The following is a 15,224-nucleotide window of genomic DNA, read 5'->3' as shown; positions in this document are numbered from 1 at the left end:
CAATCCTGAGCAAACAAAACAAAAAAACCAAACAAACAACAACAAAACACCACAATGTTGGAGGAATTCCAGATCTTAACATATATTACAGCGCCATAGTAGTAAAAACAATGTGGTATTGGCACAAAACTAGACATGTACACCAGTGGAACAAAATTTAAAGACCCACACATGAGCCTACATAACTTCAGCCACTTAATATTTGACAGAGATGCCAACAACATATGCTGGAAAGATGAAAACATCTTCAAAATATGGTGCTGGGAAAACTGTATTCCACATGTAGAAAAATGAAATTAGACTCATATCTAATTAACAAAAATTAACTCCAAATGGACCAAAGACCTAAACTTGGAACCTAAAACACTGAAACTGCTAGAAGAAAACATAGGCAGCACCCTACATAATATAGGTACCGGAAAGAACTTCCTGAATGGGACTCCATTTGCCCAGGAATTAAGGCCAACAGTTGACAAGTGGGAACTCATGAAACTAAAAAGCTTCTGCACAGCTAAAGAAACAGTCAAGTGAGTGAAGAGAAAGCCCACAGAATCAAGAGAATTTTTGCCAGCTATATATCAGACAGGATTAATATCCAGAATATATAAAGAACTCAAAAAAAATAAAGTCAAAAAAACCCAAGAAATGAAACAAACAAAAGACAAATTACCCATTCAAAAACTGAGTCTGGGACCTGAATAGAGAGTTCTCAAAAGAAGAAAAAAGAATGACTAAGACATATTTCAAAAAAATGTTCATTGTCCCTAGTTATTAGAGAAATGAAAATCAAAACAACTTTTAAATATCATCTTACCCTAATCAGAATAGCTAAGATCAATGGTACAACCAAGAACAGTTACTGAAGTGGGTACAAGGATTGAGGGGACCCTCATTCACTGTTGGTGGGATTGCAAACTGGTATTGCCACTGTGGAAATCAGTTTGGAGAATTCTCAAAATCTAAAACCTACCATATGATCCAACTATACCACTCCTTGGCATGTGCCCAGTAGACTTGACATTATACTCCACAGATACTTGTTCAGCCATGTTTATTGCCTCTTTATTCACAGTAGCTAGGAAATGAAAACAATCTAAATATTGTACAACTGAGGGATGGATAATGAAAATGTGGTACATATACACTATGGAAAGAAAAATGAAATCATGAACTTGGCAGGTAAATGGAACAAATGTATGTGTGTGTGTGTGTGTGTGTGTGTGTGTGTGTGTGTATAAACATACTTTTTTTTTAATTGAGGTAACCCCAGACCAAGAAATACAAATGCTACATGTTCTCTGTCTTCAGAGGCTAGCATGAAATCTTCAGATATGAGTAACCTAACTTGTAGTTACTACAGAAACTAGGAAAGTAAAACAGTACCATTGCTGCAATAGTGAGATTGGAGAACAATAGAGAGGGGACTATCAGGGTACAAGTATTCTGATCATGGAAATGGGAAAAGGGGGAGGTAGGAGGAGGGAGGTAAATACAGAAGATGATAGGAAGAGGGTAAATAACAATAAGGATGTCTCATAAAGCTGTAAGCATACAAGTGATCTGATAGGGATATGGGAAAGGGAGGGAGAGGTATATAAATGTAGAAGAAAGTAGGAAGAGGGTAAAGGGAATAATGGTATGTAAGTGATCTGATGGTGGAGATGGGAAAATAGGGAATGGAAGGGAAGTTAATATAGGAGGAGGGAGGTAAAATAACAATATGGATATCTGAAAAAGCCACAAGGAATCATGTTATTCACTATTTATCTAAGAATAAAAATTTAAAACCCAAAACAAATCAGTGTATAACTACATATGCATTTTTAATGAACTTCTCATCTGTGCTGATGGCACTCCCTCCAAGAACCAGAGACCACCTAACAACCCCCCCCACACACACACACACACAATAACTGCAATACCAGATATGAGAAATCCTCCTTTCAGTTGTTGGCTAGGGCTTTCTGAGTCTCCAAAAACATACAGCCTATTGCTGTTGCCTTCGGTTACCCACCTGTAGAGGTGGAAGGTAAATCTCTATTGCTGAAGATACCATGTACTCCAGTAACAGGGCCCCAGAACTGCTGACCTGAAACTGATTTGAATACTGTCTCCCTAAGGCATAGTTTTCATGGTACCAGAAGGCTCCAATACAATTTTTCAGAGGAGAGGGGCAACTAACAGTTCTACCCAGTTGTGATGCCTATGAACCATAACAATGACCAACATAACAAGGTAACTCTATAGGTTCAGTAGCAACACACATATCTTGGTGTTAACTAATGGCTCTGTAATTGAACTCAAGACCCATTCAACAAGTGGGGATACTGTAGGGAAAAGGGGCTGGCCAAAGAAACCCACCCTGACCCTGGAGCCTAGAACTAGGGAAAGATGGCTTAGATCAGGGCAGAAAGAAACACAGTTTGGCTCAGTCACATCAGAGCCCTCTCTGCCCCTGGCCAACTGACTTGTGAAACCAAACCAATCACAGAGTAGGACAGTAGAACCCTGGGCCCCAAGTCAACCCCTGGTTGACTCCACCCCGAAGACATCCTATGTAAACCGCCCTGCCTGGTCAATTTAAAAAAAAAAAAAAAGGCTGTTCTCTCCACCCTGGTAGAGGCAGCTACTCTCCTAGACTCCTCCTTCCCAAATCTCTTTCTCAAAAGAGTTTTGGATATGAAGATCTTTATTCACTGGCGTAGAGAATATCCTTGCTGAGACATCCCTCAGTGGACAAGACAAGGGAAAGCTGAAAGAGCAGAGCAAGGAGGAGATGAACAGAAGATCTTTGCTGAGATGTCCGGCAGTAGACAGAGCGAGAGAGAGCTGAAAAAGTAACACTTTTTTCCGGAGCTGGAGAAGATGGCTACATTTCTGCAGGGGTTTCCCCTTTTGCAGAGTTAAGCAAAAGAAGCAACATCTTAGGCCGGAGAAGCAGAGCTCTGCTAGGAAGCCCCCTTAAAGTGGGGGCTGAGCAAAGCTCAGCTGTAGCAGCTCTCCAGGAGAGGAGCAGGATTGCTATATCCTACGGAGACCATCCCCCATCACACCAAGTATACCCTGACTTTCCCAAAGAGTCAGGATACCCTTCCCTGCTGAAGCAGTTCCAGGTCTGACTTTCCCGAGAAGTCAGAAAAATTTCTCTTCCAGGGTTGGGCTGCTTCTTTGCAGTTCCAACCATCAGAGCTGTGCTGAACAGCTTGAGGTGTCTGGGATACATCGCCCTCCAGGGCTGAACTGTCTCCTTGCAGTTCCAGTCATCAGATCTGTCCTAAGCAGCTCAAGGTGTTGCCTGACTCCCTAGGTAGTCAGGACACCTTTCCCCAGAGTTGTTTCAATCAATTTGCTTACATTGTTGGTGCCGAAACCTGGGACCACCTGCCTATAGGTGACAGTGTTCCCAGGGAGATTTACCCTCCCCATCAGTAATTAATCAAGAGAATGCCCTATAGACTTACCTATAGCCAATCAGATTTTGAAGTATTTTCTCCTTTAAGGTTCCTCTTCCCAGACAACTCTGGCTTATGGCAAATTGACAAAAACTAACCAGAGAATTTAATTCCTGTTCACTACATTAAAAATATAGTTAGAAATGCCCCATTTAAAGTGAAATAACTATTATTGGTACCTATAGCATATAGGCTTTAAGATTTGGTCCAGCAGTGGTGGTGCATGCCTTTAATCCCAGCACTCGGGAGGCAGAGCCAGGCAAATCTCTGAGAGTTCAAGGCCAGCCTGGTCTACAGAGCGAGATCCAGGACAGGCAAAAAAAAAAAAAAAAAAGATTTAGGTAAGAAGGTGTAAAAAAGTAGAATAATTTGGAGCAAGGGACTGTTTTTATGTATTTTAATTTTAAGTGTGGGCTTTCATTTTCTGTGACTTTGAATTGTTTAACTTGTGTGTGTGTTGCATTGTTAGTGGAATCTGTTTAGAGCGGTCATTTATTTTACTCTCGTATGTTCTGTTCTCAGAGCAGTGGAAAGAGCTCGGTGCTGGAAAGCCTTGTGGGGAGGGACCTTCTTCCCAGAGGGACTGGTGTGGTCACCCGGAGACCTCTCATTCTGCAGCTGGTCCATGTGTCACCAGAGGATAAACGAAAAACAACAGGAGAAGAAAATGGTAAATTTCAGAACTGGAGTAAGAATTACTTTAAAATGTCATTCCTTTTTTGTATATTTTTAAGATATGAGTTTCAAAGTAAAAAGTTCATTAGTGAATTGGGAAATAGTGGCTATAGCAAAATCAGAAATCCTATGGAGTAGTATTAATCTTTAACATAAAACCATTTTTATTGATTTGAAATGCTGAATAAAGTTGTTGGGAATAGTCCCTTTTGAAAATTCAGCTTCGTAAACTGTCATTAAATAGAATTTTTTGGTTTTGTGAGACAGGGTAGTCCAAATTGATTTCAGAATCACCATATATCTAAGAATGACCTCAAACTTGTGATCCTCCTGCATCTACCTCTTAAATTCCTAAATTACAAATATGTGCTGCCATGTCCAGTTGTAGGAAGAGATTACTAATTTTTATTCTTCTTATAGTAAGGTTCACCTCTATAATATATACTATTTGTACTTCTAAAGGCCCTCCCCTTTGCCATGTTCTGTTTGTATTACCTAAACTGAGGGATTTGTTGTTTTTTTTGTTTGCTTTGTTTTGTTTTTGAGACAGGGTTTCTCTGTGTAGCCCTGGCTGCCCTGGAACTCCCTCTGTAGACTAGGCTGGCCTCAAACTCAGATTCACATGTCTCTGCCTCCTAAGTTCTGGCATGAAAGGCGTGTGCCACCACCGCCTGGCTCTGACTTTTTTTTTAAGAGAGTATATGAATAGTAAGACCAGAATATGATTATATTTGTGGTTGTATATAGCTGGATCTTAAAAAATTAAGGTTATTTTAAGAAATGTTCTCTATTAAGAGATTTTAAATTGTTATACATACATACATCCTATGTTAATCATATTAGTGAGATTTGAAATGTTTGACAGTAGTGATCCTATTCAGTTCAGGGTCTGACTTAGACTTGTGTTCTAGCATTTTGTAAACTTGCTCTTCCTTTCAGATAGTGTTTGTACAGAGCGCTATTTGGAGAGATTTGTTCTCATTGTAGTTTCATTTGTTTATCTTCTGCCCTGAGGTGGGGTGGTAGTTACATCTGATTTTCTCTCCTTCATTTATCATAGAAGATATTGGTGGTGATGACTCTAATTTTATTTTAAAGTAGGGGGAAAAACCTGTCATGAGCATCTACTATGACTTTAAAACAGGGACTCCAAAATAACTGAAGAAAGTTAATGAGCTTGTAGATATTAGTAAGTATATTTTACAATTGACTGTCAGCTAAATAGGAAACTTTTAATTGCTAGGTATCTTCTTGATATACTAGTAATTATCTTACATTTTAATGTTTATTGAAGTTCTTTTTGTTTTATTTTGAGACAAAGTCTTGCTACATAACCCTTATTGGCTTGTAATTTACTGTGTGAACCAGACTGGCTTATCATTTGTAGTGCTCTTCTTACCTCTACCTCCCAGTTTCTTGGATGACAGACCATGCATGACTATGCCCAGATTATTTAAAGTTTGAACCTTGAATTTAATCATTCTTGACAAACCTGTGTTTTAGCTTCACATATCTAGAATAAAATTTTTGGAATTTCATCCTCACCAATTCCATCAAGCACATTACCTAATACCTTGTACTTAGACTCAGAAATTATATGGCTTTAGGTTGTCTTTTTTTTTTTTTTTCCCCTCAGCTATTTTGAAAGGGCAGTTTCTCTATCAGAGACTATTTGCAAATGTGATATTTCCTTAAATAAGTTTTGCTTGTTAAGAAAGGAATTAGACATGGCAGTTCCTTCTTGCTCATATACCAGCATGTTTTGTTGATGTGGAGGCAGGCCAATAAAACTGCACATTTTTATCTGCACATATATTACTCCAGAGCTTAGTCCTTGTTACATATATGCGTTTCCTTACATGTAAAGAAAAATATATATACTATGTTCCCACTTCCTTGAAGTGATATCTCAGCTGCTTCTGAGTACAAAAGAAATACAAATTTGAGTATTCAATTTATTCTTATTCTACCATAATTCTTTGGTTTCCTTTTTAAAAAGTTCTTCTTAACCATTTATTTCTATTTATGTGTGAATATGTGTATGGATGTGGTATGTGTGTGATATTGCAAGTGTGCCCCAGTCAGAGGACAACTTGGGGAATTGCTTATCTCCTTCTACTATGTGGGTCCTGGGGATCGAACTCGGGAAATTAGGCTTGGCAGCAGGGGCCTTTACCTCCTGAGCCACCTTGCTAGCTATCCTTACCTTCTTAATCAAAACCACTTTCTCCTTTGGATAAGCCATTTAGGCTTACCAAATCATTCTGACCTTGTAGAAATTAAGAGCTAATGAAGCACATTAACATACAGTTTGGATTTAGAAAACATGAACAGTGAGAAAAATTAGTTTTGAAGAAAGCATCACAAAAAAGCCACCAAAAAGTTAAAAAACAAACCCAAAATCTTTTTGTATATGGTTCTTTTCATTTTATTTATTTATTTATTGTTTTTTTCAAGACAGGGTTTCTCAGTGTAGTTTTGGTACCTGTCCTGGATCTTGCTCTGTAGACCAGGCTGGCCTCGAACTCACAGAGATCCTCCTGGCACTGCCTCCCAAGTGCTGGGATTAAAGGCGTGCGCCACCACTGACCGGCTAATTTTATTTTAAGTTTATCTTACAAATCCACTTTTATTTATTTACTTTTTATTAGTTTAAATCCATGAAGGGTACAGTGCCACTGTTCCCACGGGCCCAAGTTACACGCTTACTGTTTTTCTGTTCAGGTCTCCTTCAGGAGTCAGTGTTATTTTTTCCTTTTAGACACAGAAACAAATTTCTTGCATTAAAAAAAAAAAGTCAGTTTCATATTGGGCATAAAAGCTATAACAGCTCCTTGAGGTTTTACACATAAGAGAGTTCCAGTTATTGATGTGTTAAGAGCATTGCATTGTAAAATGAAACAGTAATTTTAACCTGAGGTCTGTGAAGACTGGCTAAAATACTTTGTGTGTAATGAATGTAATTAACAGAAGTGAAAGAATTATGGCTGTTGGATTGAGTTCATGAATTTGAAGACTTAATGTTTGTGGTATTTTGCTAAATGCAAAGAAAATACTCTTATAAACGGTCATTTTTAGCAAATAGACTAATTGCATTTACTTACTAATTCTGAAGGTTTCAAAGGATGTGCTTATCATATTTCCTGGGCTCTTTTAAACCAGACACTTTATCTTTTCCAACAGTAGGCTTTCAAATAGCTCAGGCAAATTTTTTGAGAGTAAAATAATTTTAATACATTTAGAATTAGCCACAGTAGTAAAAGAATTATAATGAAAATTTGTTAACTAAAATCCTTAAAAAGTCAAGGCATTACACACAATATGTACATAGAAATATATTTGTTCCTACAATTCTAGTAAGTTTTAAATAATTAAATGCTTATGTGCATTTGAATTATAATCATGTTTCTACACATTTAAGTTTTTTTTTAAGTTTAAAGTTTTAGGGATAAGCATTAAAATTACTTTGTGCTATTTCTCTTTAACTACAGACCCTGCTACATGGAAAAACTCAAGACACCTTTCTAAAGGTTTCCTTTATCCATTTGTTTTTAGCCCTTCTTTTCTAGAATGCCTGCATGTGTGCTTATGTACCCTTACAGGCTGTGTGCATCTGTTTTCCTTCCATTTTTATTTGCCTGTCCACATTGACTGCAGGTGTTAGAGGTTCTTGTTAGTGTTTTGGCATTGCATTACCATGCAAGCTTTTTTGGTGGAGAATTTACTTTAATTTTTACAAAAACATAATTGTAAAGATAGTGAAACTTTTATATGGCCAATTAAATTAAAAATACCCCTGTGGTATGTGGTACTGCCTCGGTGAGTTGTGTCACCTCGATTAATCGGGTCCTTCAGAGATGCTGCTTGGAGAAGGTCCCAAGCTTCAAGTAGGATCTGGTTTTATGTACCTTTATTCCAGCAAAGAACGATAGACTTTTTACTAAGTAAATGTTTATGAGAATATCTTATTTTTATTTCAGGTGACTCTTAAGCATTAAAAAGTTTAAATTATTAAGATATTTTAAGCTTCTGAATTTGATGAAAACAGAATAGCTGTGCTTGGGTAAGATGTCAAGAGGAGCAGACTATAACTAGAAACTAGCAGGATGTCAGGTCCTTACAGTACATACATTATTTCTATTTTTATTCATTTCATTCATTTCTGTTCTACAATTCCGTGAGAAAACATCAACTTGGCCTTGGGAGAAGCACTTTGGCAGTGTGTACTGCAAGCAGCCAGTACCCTGTCACTTAGAGCTTAATGTGTAGCCAACAGAAAACCAATTAAAAGACAATGAGTTTTTTCAAATGGGAAAGTTAGCTATTTCATTCACATATTGCATGCATATTTTAAACTTTAATGTTATGTACACATTTGTTATATATAATTTGTTTTTGCATTATTCAGTGGAATTCTTAATTTTTCTTCCTATGGTTCTTTAAAAGTTTTTGTTGGTTAAACTGCTTTCATATATAAGATGTTTAAAGAAATTATCAGTTATCATAATCACAAACAAATAGGGAATGAACAATTTATTTGTCATAACTAGATTTCAAATGCTGGTAGGACTTGAAGGCAGCTCTACTTGAAGTTAGTTCTGCCTTTGTAGTCTCTGCCGTACTTTAAAAATGTGAATGTGTTTTGAGCAGTCTTAAAGTTGAGACACTTGTTAATTTTAGTCAGTAAAAAACAGTTCACTGTGTTATTGTTTTAATTCCTAACTATAAAGCTCAATTTCTAGTCTCTAAGAAATGAGTTTTTCTTTCTCTAGGAGTTGAAGCAGAAGAATGGGGTAAATTTCTTCACACCAAAAACAAGGTAATCATTCAAGAATATAAAGAAATAACATATAGAAAATAACATTATGTAAGGATAGTAGGGAATATAGTTTCTTACTGGCATTGTTTTTCTTGTTTGCTGTAAAATAAAACTTGTCTCAGTAACAGTTCTAGCCTCAGTGGTTTAACATGACTTGATCCATTCTGATTTGGAGATTTTTAAGTGTTGTGAGATCAGGCAACTTTGAAACAAATGTTTGAAAAATGTATGTATAGATGGGAAATTGTGAACTAATCTTCTGTAGTAAATCCATATATATTCTTTAAATGTGGCCTCTACTCCTTAAGAATTCTGATCTTACTTAGAATATGGTTCTTTTTGTTTCAACAATTTTTAGCTTTACACAGATTTTGATGAAATTCGACAAGAAATTGAAAATGAAACTGAAAGAATTTCAGGAAATAATAAGGTAGGCACTGTTTAAAACCTAGAAGACTTAAACAAAAGTAAATACATTGCTGAACATTTTCTGTATATAATAATATACGAGCACATTGCAAAGTCATAATCTTCCCTCTCTCCAGTACTGATGGTCATGCTAGGTAAGCGCTCTACTACTGAGCTATTATCTTAAAGACAGTGTCTGACTAAATTACCCAGGGTAGTCTTGAGCTTGGGATCCACCTGTTTCACTTCCTGAGTAGCTGGGAATTACAATCCTGTATGTTGCCAGGCTTGGTTTATAAATTCATAATCTTAATCTTTTTTTAAAAACGGAGTACTCCACAAATATAAAAACTTAGCTAAATAATTGTCTTTTGGTGTAAGTTGTAGTTTATTTCTGAATTCCCAGGATTGGGGAGGTAGAGGCAGAAGGATGTGAGTTCAGGGAAATAGTTTTATAAACACCATGAGCTAGGGACATAGCTCAGTGATAGACGATTTGTTTGATGGGAGTCCTAGGTTAGATCTCCAGCAGCACACACTGTTGTAGTTTCTCTTCTATTGCTGTGATGAATACCCCAACAAAGGCAACTGAAGGGACAGAGTTTATTTAGCTCAGTTCCCAGTTACAGTCCATCGTGACAGGGAAGTCACACAGCAAACGCTTGCTTTTTGAAGCAGCTGGTCACATGATGTTCAGAGTCAGAAGAGATCATTGAGTGCATGAATACATACTAATTTTTAATTGTCTTTTTCCACTTATATAGCTGAGGTACCACTCACAATTCAGATGAGTCTTTCCAATTCAAGAGTGATAAAGACAATCTCCTACAGGCATGCCTTTTTCCCAGGTGATTCTAGTTTCTGCCAAGTTGACAGTTAACACAGATTATCAGACACAAACCTACGTGTGCACATGTGTGCATACACATACACACCTAAAAACTTTTATACATATAAAATATTTCACTTATATTTTGTGGTCTTAATTACATAGTACTTGATTCCAGTAAAATATTTACTCTCTAAGAATGTGAGAATTTAAATCAAGTAGTCTAAGATACTTTTAATGTCAAAATCAAAATCAGTCTCATTTAAATCCTTTTTGTGCCCTTTTTTAAAATTACTTGTGTTTATATTGCTATTCTATGTTATCTGGAGGAACTTTAAACCTCACAAGTGATCCTGAACCAGCAGTAATACTCAGTATATATTTGTTGCCAGGTCCTGTGATACAGAAATTATTTCCTGACAGAAAGGCATTTTTGCAGCTGTTTTGTTATTTGTTTTTTGTTTTTGTTGTTGTTACTGTTTGTTTTTGTTGTTGTTGGGGTTGTTTTGGATTGTTTTGTTTTGTTTTGTTTTGTTTTGTTTTGTTTTGTTTTTCAAGACAAGGTTTCTCTGTGTAGTTTTGGTGCCTGTCTTGGATCTCGTGCTATAGACCAGACTGGCCTGGAACTCACAGAGATCCGCCTGGCTCTACCTCCCGAGTGCTATCGCCACCTGGATTTTGCAGCTGTTTTATGTGCCTGTTGAAAATATTTGCCTCTTTGAGTAACAGTTTTGCTCATTGTCAAACTCTAAGCTGGTACCTTGAAGTTAGTACTGTTGCCACATTTCTTAAATTCCCTACACCAGGTTGAACCTGGATTACGACAGGAATATAACTAGAGAGGACTAGATTATGTCAGGGGTAGCTTTTAGTCTCAGAGGTCTGAAAATTGAGGTACATTGCCTGAGCAAACTCACTCTGTGTGTACACTTTTGCCACTTGCTATTCAAATATCTGGGACCAAATTCTTACCTGTTACTCTCTCAGCTCAGGAACATCATCATTTTGGATAAATGAAAAATGCATTGTTCTTTTATTAAGTACGTAATTTGTTAAGCCCTTTTTTAAAATGGCATATGCATATGGAAAAGAAAGTGAAATCATAAAGGGAGAAGAAATTTTATATATTAATGGTATGTGGTTGAATAGGGTTAAAATCCTTGTTTATGATTGGCTGCCTTCTCATTTTTGTGTTTCGTTAAGCTTCTATTACTGAAAAATTTTAGGAACCATAATTTAATAAGTATTTTAAAGCATCTGAAGTCTATGTAATTGAATGTAGTTTACTCTAGCATTTCATTCTTGAAATTCAATGTTGATTGTAATATATTTGGAACTTGTTTTTAGGGAGTAAGCCCTGAACCAATCCATCTTAAGGTTTTCTCACCCAATGTTGTCAATCTGACACTTGTGGATTTACCAGGAATGACCAAGGTAAGGAATATCTATTGCTCACATTTTCATTTAAAGAGATGTGTTTTGTTTTCTTTTTAACATTAATTTAATATGAAAATAATGAGTTGATTTTGCAGTTACTGTTATTATCACGATATTTTATATAGTTGAACCCTCCTTTCTCCTTAAAAAGCTTTATTTACCTTGGCTCCTAGGGTATCATAGTCTAGAATTTCATCTATAATCTCACTGGCCATTTCTTCTTTTTTTTTTTTTCTTTTTTTTTCTTTTTTGGATCTCTTGACCTCTTTAGGTACACAAAACGCAGTCTGATTAGATTGATAGTATTATCAGATCTTACAGGTTTAAGTGCATGAGTTTGAATATGTTGACATTCAAGTTATTTCCAGATACCTGTCCAGCTATCCACTTAGCGTATAAATTTAAATGTTTTAATTAACGTTACAGCTTTGCTGTATCTAATACCAAATTCCTGATCGGTCCTTTAACTATAGTTGATCTTTCTATTATCTTCCCTATCTTAATAATTAACAATTACACTGTACTAATTGATCAGCCAAAACCATACAGTAATCTTTTTGATATTTCTTTACTTTCTATCTCCCCTCCTTTCAGTGATCTCTGGGCTTTCCTTATTTTTATAATATATCCAGAATTCTATCACCTCTTTGCATATCCATGGCAAAGGTAGCAATTGTTATTTCACTTGGATTAGTGTAAATTATAGGATATATAATAGGTCTCACTTGTTTATTTTTATGTGCATTGGTGTTTTGACTGTATGTATATCTGTGTGAGGGTGTCAGATCCCCTGGAGCTGGAGTTACAGATAGTTGTGAGCTGCCATGTGGGTGCTGGGAATTGCACCAGGTTCCTCTGGAAAAGCAGACAGACTCTTAACCACTGAGCCATCTGTTCAGCCCCCTGTTTTTTACTTTTAAGTAACCACAGTGTTCTATTAAAGTGAAAACTAGATTGTATCATTTCTTGGCTTGAAATCTCTTCAGTGACTTCCTAGTTCTCTTTACTGAGAGTAGTGTTAGTTACAAGCCTAAGTTCTTGGAAATATCTATTCCTGTATTATTCTTTCACTTTGTTAGTCTGTTTTTTTATTTCTCCATCTCAGGGTGGCCTTTAACTGTCTATGTAACTGAGGATGACCTTGAACTCCTTATCCTCCTAGTCTCCCAGATCCTGGGATTACAGGCCACCATACTTGGTTTATGTATTATTCTTCTCTAGCTTCTTTTGTTCTGGGCTTCTGCCCTTACTGCTCACTCAGTATGGAATGTTCTTTCCCCACGTACCTATATGAACTTTTTTTTGCCTTTAATTTCTGCTTGGTCACCTAAATTTTATTATCTAGTTGAGGTAGACCCTGTTTATTCTGTTTTAAAACATCATGAAAAGCAAGAATTTAAAAGCATCATCGCCCAGCCTGTTCTGCTCTGTGTTCTTGATAGCCCTGCCTGCCACTTGGATGACACACTTGTGTCTGTTTATTGTTTGCCTCTTGTTACTAAGACAGATGCTCTAGGATGGCAGGAACTTGAATCTCTTGATTTTATTCCTAGACTTAACCCACCATGTAGAAGAGTGCCAGATGCTCTCACCAAACATTGAGTGAATGAATGAATTCATCTGCCAAATAATGAATGAATGGTCATCTGTATGCAGTTGATATTCAGCAGTCCTTGACATCATTTATGCAATAGTGAATTTTTGATATTTGGTAGAGTTACATTTTGAGGCTTTGCACATTACCAGATTCACAAATACCTTTGTAGCACATTATTAATTTACTTTAGCTATTTGAAAATACAGAAACACTTGTATTCTATAAACTAAATCTGTGGTGAAAGCTGAGTTGGTTTTGATTATTGGTCATCTTTGTTTGGTTTAGGTACCTGTAGGTGATCAGCCAAAGGATATTGAGCTTCAAATCAGAGAACTCATCCTTCGGTTCATCAGTAATCCCAACTCCATTATCCTCGCAGTCACTGCTGCCAACACAGATATGGCGACATCAGAGGCACTCAAGATTTCCAGAGAGGTGGATCCAGATGGTAAGGACTGATGTTCTTTTTAATGAAAGTTTGACTTACCATGGTAAATCTGTCCTCAAGAAAAGAATATTATTGAAAGGAATATCTCCAGTTAATACAGATCTTGAAATGCTTTCCTACTTTTCTCATAATTTTAAACAGCAATTAGGATGGAAAACAGTTACTTGATTGCTGTAAAGGGTAGGCAAAAATACTTTCTATAAGGTCTATATTTGCAGTAGTTACCCAATAATTTTAACATCAAATTACTTTGTAAAATGTTTCTTATTTGTGTAAATGAAATTTCAGTGTTTGAATAATAAACATTTAAGAATAAATAACTCATAATCGTATAGATCATTATGAAACAGGAAATAATTACAGAATCTACTTTCCGCAGATAAAAAGCATGTAGACACTCAGTCTAGAGGGGAGTCTTTGAAGGTATCTCTTTTATAAGGCATTCTTTACCCAGATTGTGACTCTGTGGTACTTAGGCTATCAGAGGCTTCTCTCAGTCTGTATCCAATGCTAGCTTTGTAATGAGTAGAGATAATTGACCAATAAGGAAACAGTTTTTTCACCTAGATATTTGAAGACCAACATCTGTGTTGCAGCTTTTTTTTCCTGCTTTGAAAAATAATTTCAATAAAAATTTAACAAGTGTTAATCAAAATTTCCATAATTAGTGGGAGGTAAGGGCAGGATAAGGTCATTTTCACCTACAGTGAGTTTGGGGCTGGCTTGATCTGCATGAGACCCTGTCCCTAAATAAATTAATAAATACATAAATAAAATAAGCAATAATAAGATGGGCATATATTTGATCTAGTAATTTTTTTTTGAGACAATGTCTCACTATGTAGTCCTGACTGACCTGGAATTTGATGTGTAGATGATCTAAACTGGCAATACATTACAAGGAAATAATTAATCCAATATTAAAATATATATTAGTATCAAAAATTAGTATATATTACTATCAAATACATTTATTAGTATCAAAAAATATATATAGTATAAAATTTTAGAAGTGGGGTTGGAGAAATGGCTCAGTTGGAAAAGTGTTTGCAGTTTAAGAACAAAGACACAAGTTCAAATCCTTAGAAGTCAGCACAACAAAACACCTTAGTTACCTCAGTGCTGGGGCAAAGGGAGGAGGGAAGACCCCCTGGAGTTCCAGTTTCTGTGAGAAACCCTGTCTCGAATAATAGGATGGAAAGCAATTGAGGAAGACGTCTCATGTATGGACTCCACATAAATACACATGCATATGCACATACACACAAAAGCAATTAGGTGTAATTTAGAAGCAACTTCTTTTTTTTTAAGTATATATATTTTTTTAAGATTTAGTTATGTATTATGTATACAATGTTCTGTCTGCATGTATCGCTGCCCAGCACAAGAGGGCCTCAGATCCCATTATAGATGGTTGTAAGCCACCATGTGGTTACTGGGAATTGAACTCAGGACCTCTGGAAGAGAGCAGTCAGTGCTCTTAACCTCTGAGCCATCTCTCCAGCCCTAGAAGCAACTTCTTAATGGGGATAACACAATGTAAGAAGACTCTAAGTGGT

The 15,224-nt window shown here is 36.3% G+C and overlaps 1 protein-coding gene across 12 annotated transcripts in view; it reads left to right on the top strand.

The window, feature by feature from the left end:
* Dnm1l (dynamin 1 like) overlaps positions 1 to 15,224 on the top strand; it is a 56,502-nt gene that overhangs the window by 16,097 nt on the left and 25,181 nt on the right. For 4 of the 12 annotated variants that reach the window (XM_059277783.1, XM_059277782.1, XM_059277778.1 and 1 more), the window contains exons 2-7: positions 3,975 to 4,122; positions 7,619 to 7,657; positions 8,900 to 8,946; positions 9,305 to 9,376; positions 11,531 to 11,617; positions 13,503 to 13,665. In XM_059277783.1, the coding sequence (XP_059133766.1) occupies positions 3,975 to 4,122; positions 7,619 to 7,657; positions 8,900 to 8,946; positions 9,305 to 9,376; positions 11,531 to 11,617; positions 13,503 to 13,665 (556 nt within the window). Of the gene's footprint in view, positions 1 to 3,974; positions 4,141 to 7,618; positions 7,658 to 8,899; positions 8,947 to 9,304; positions 9,377 to 11,530; positions 11,618 to 13,502; positions 13,666 to 15,224 lie in introns of all 12 variants that reach the window. The other 8 variants (XM_059277781.1, XM_059277779.1, XM_059277775.1 and 5 more) reach the window with 2 other exon arrangements.

The sequence above is a fragment of the Peromyscus eremicus genome, chromosome 12, assembly GCF_949786415.1.
Source record: "Peromyscus eremicus chromosome 12, PerEre_H2_v1, whole genome shotgun sequence".
In the NCBI taxonomy this organism is placed as follows: domain Eukaryota; kingdom Metazoa; phylum Chordata; class Mammalia; order Rodentia; family Cricetidae; genus Peromyscus; species Peromyscus eremicus.
This window is presented reverse-complemented; position numbering and strand designations above follow the sequence as displayed.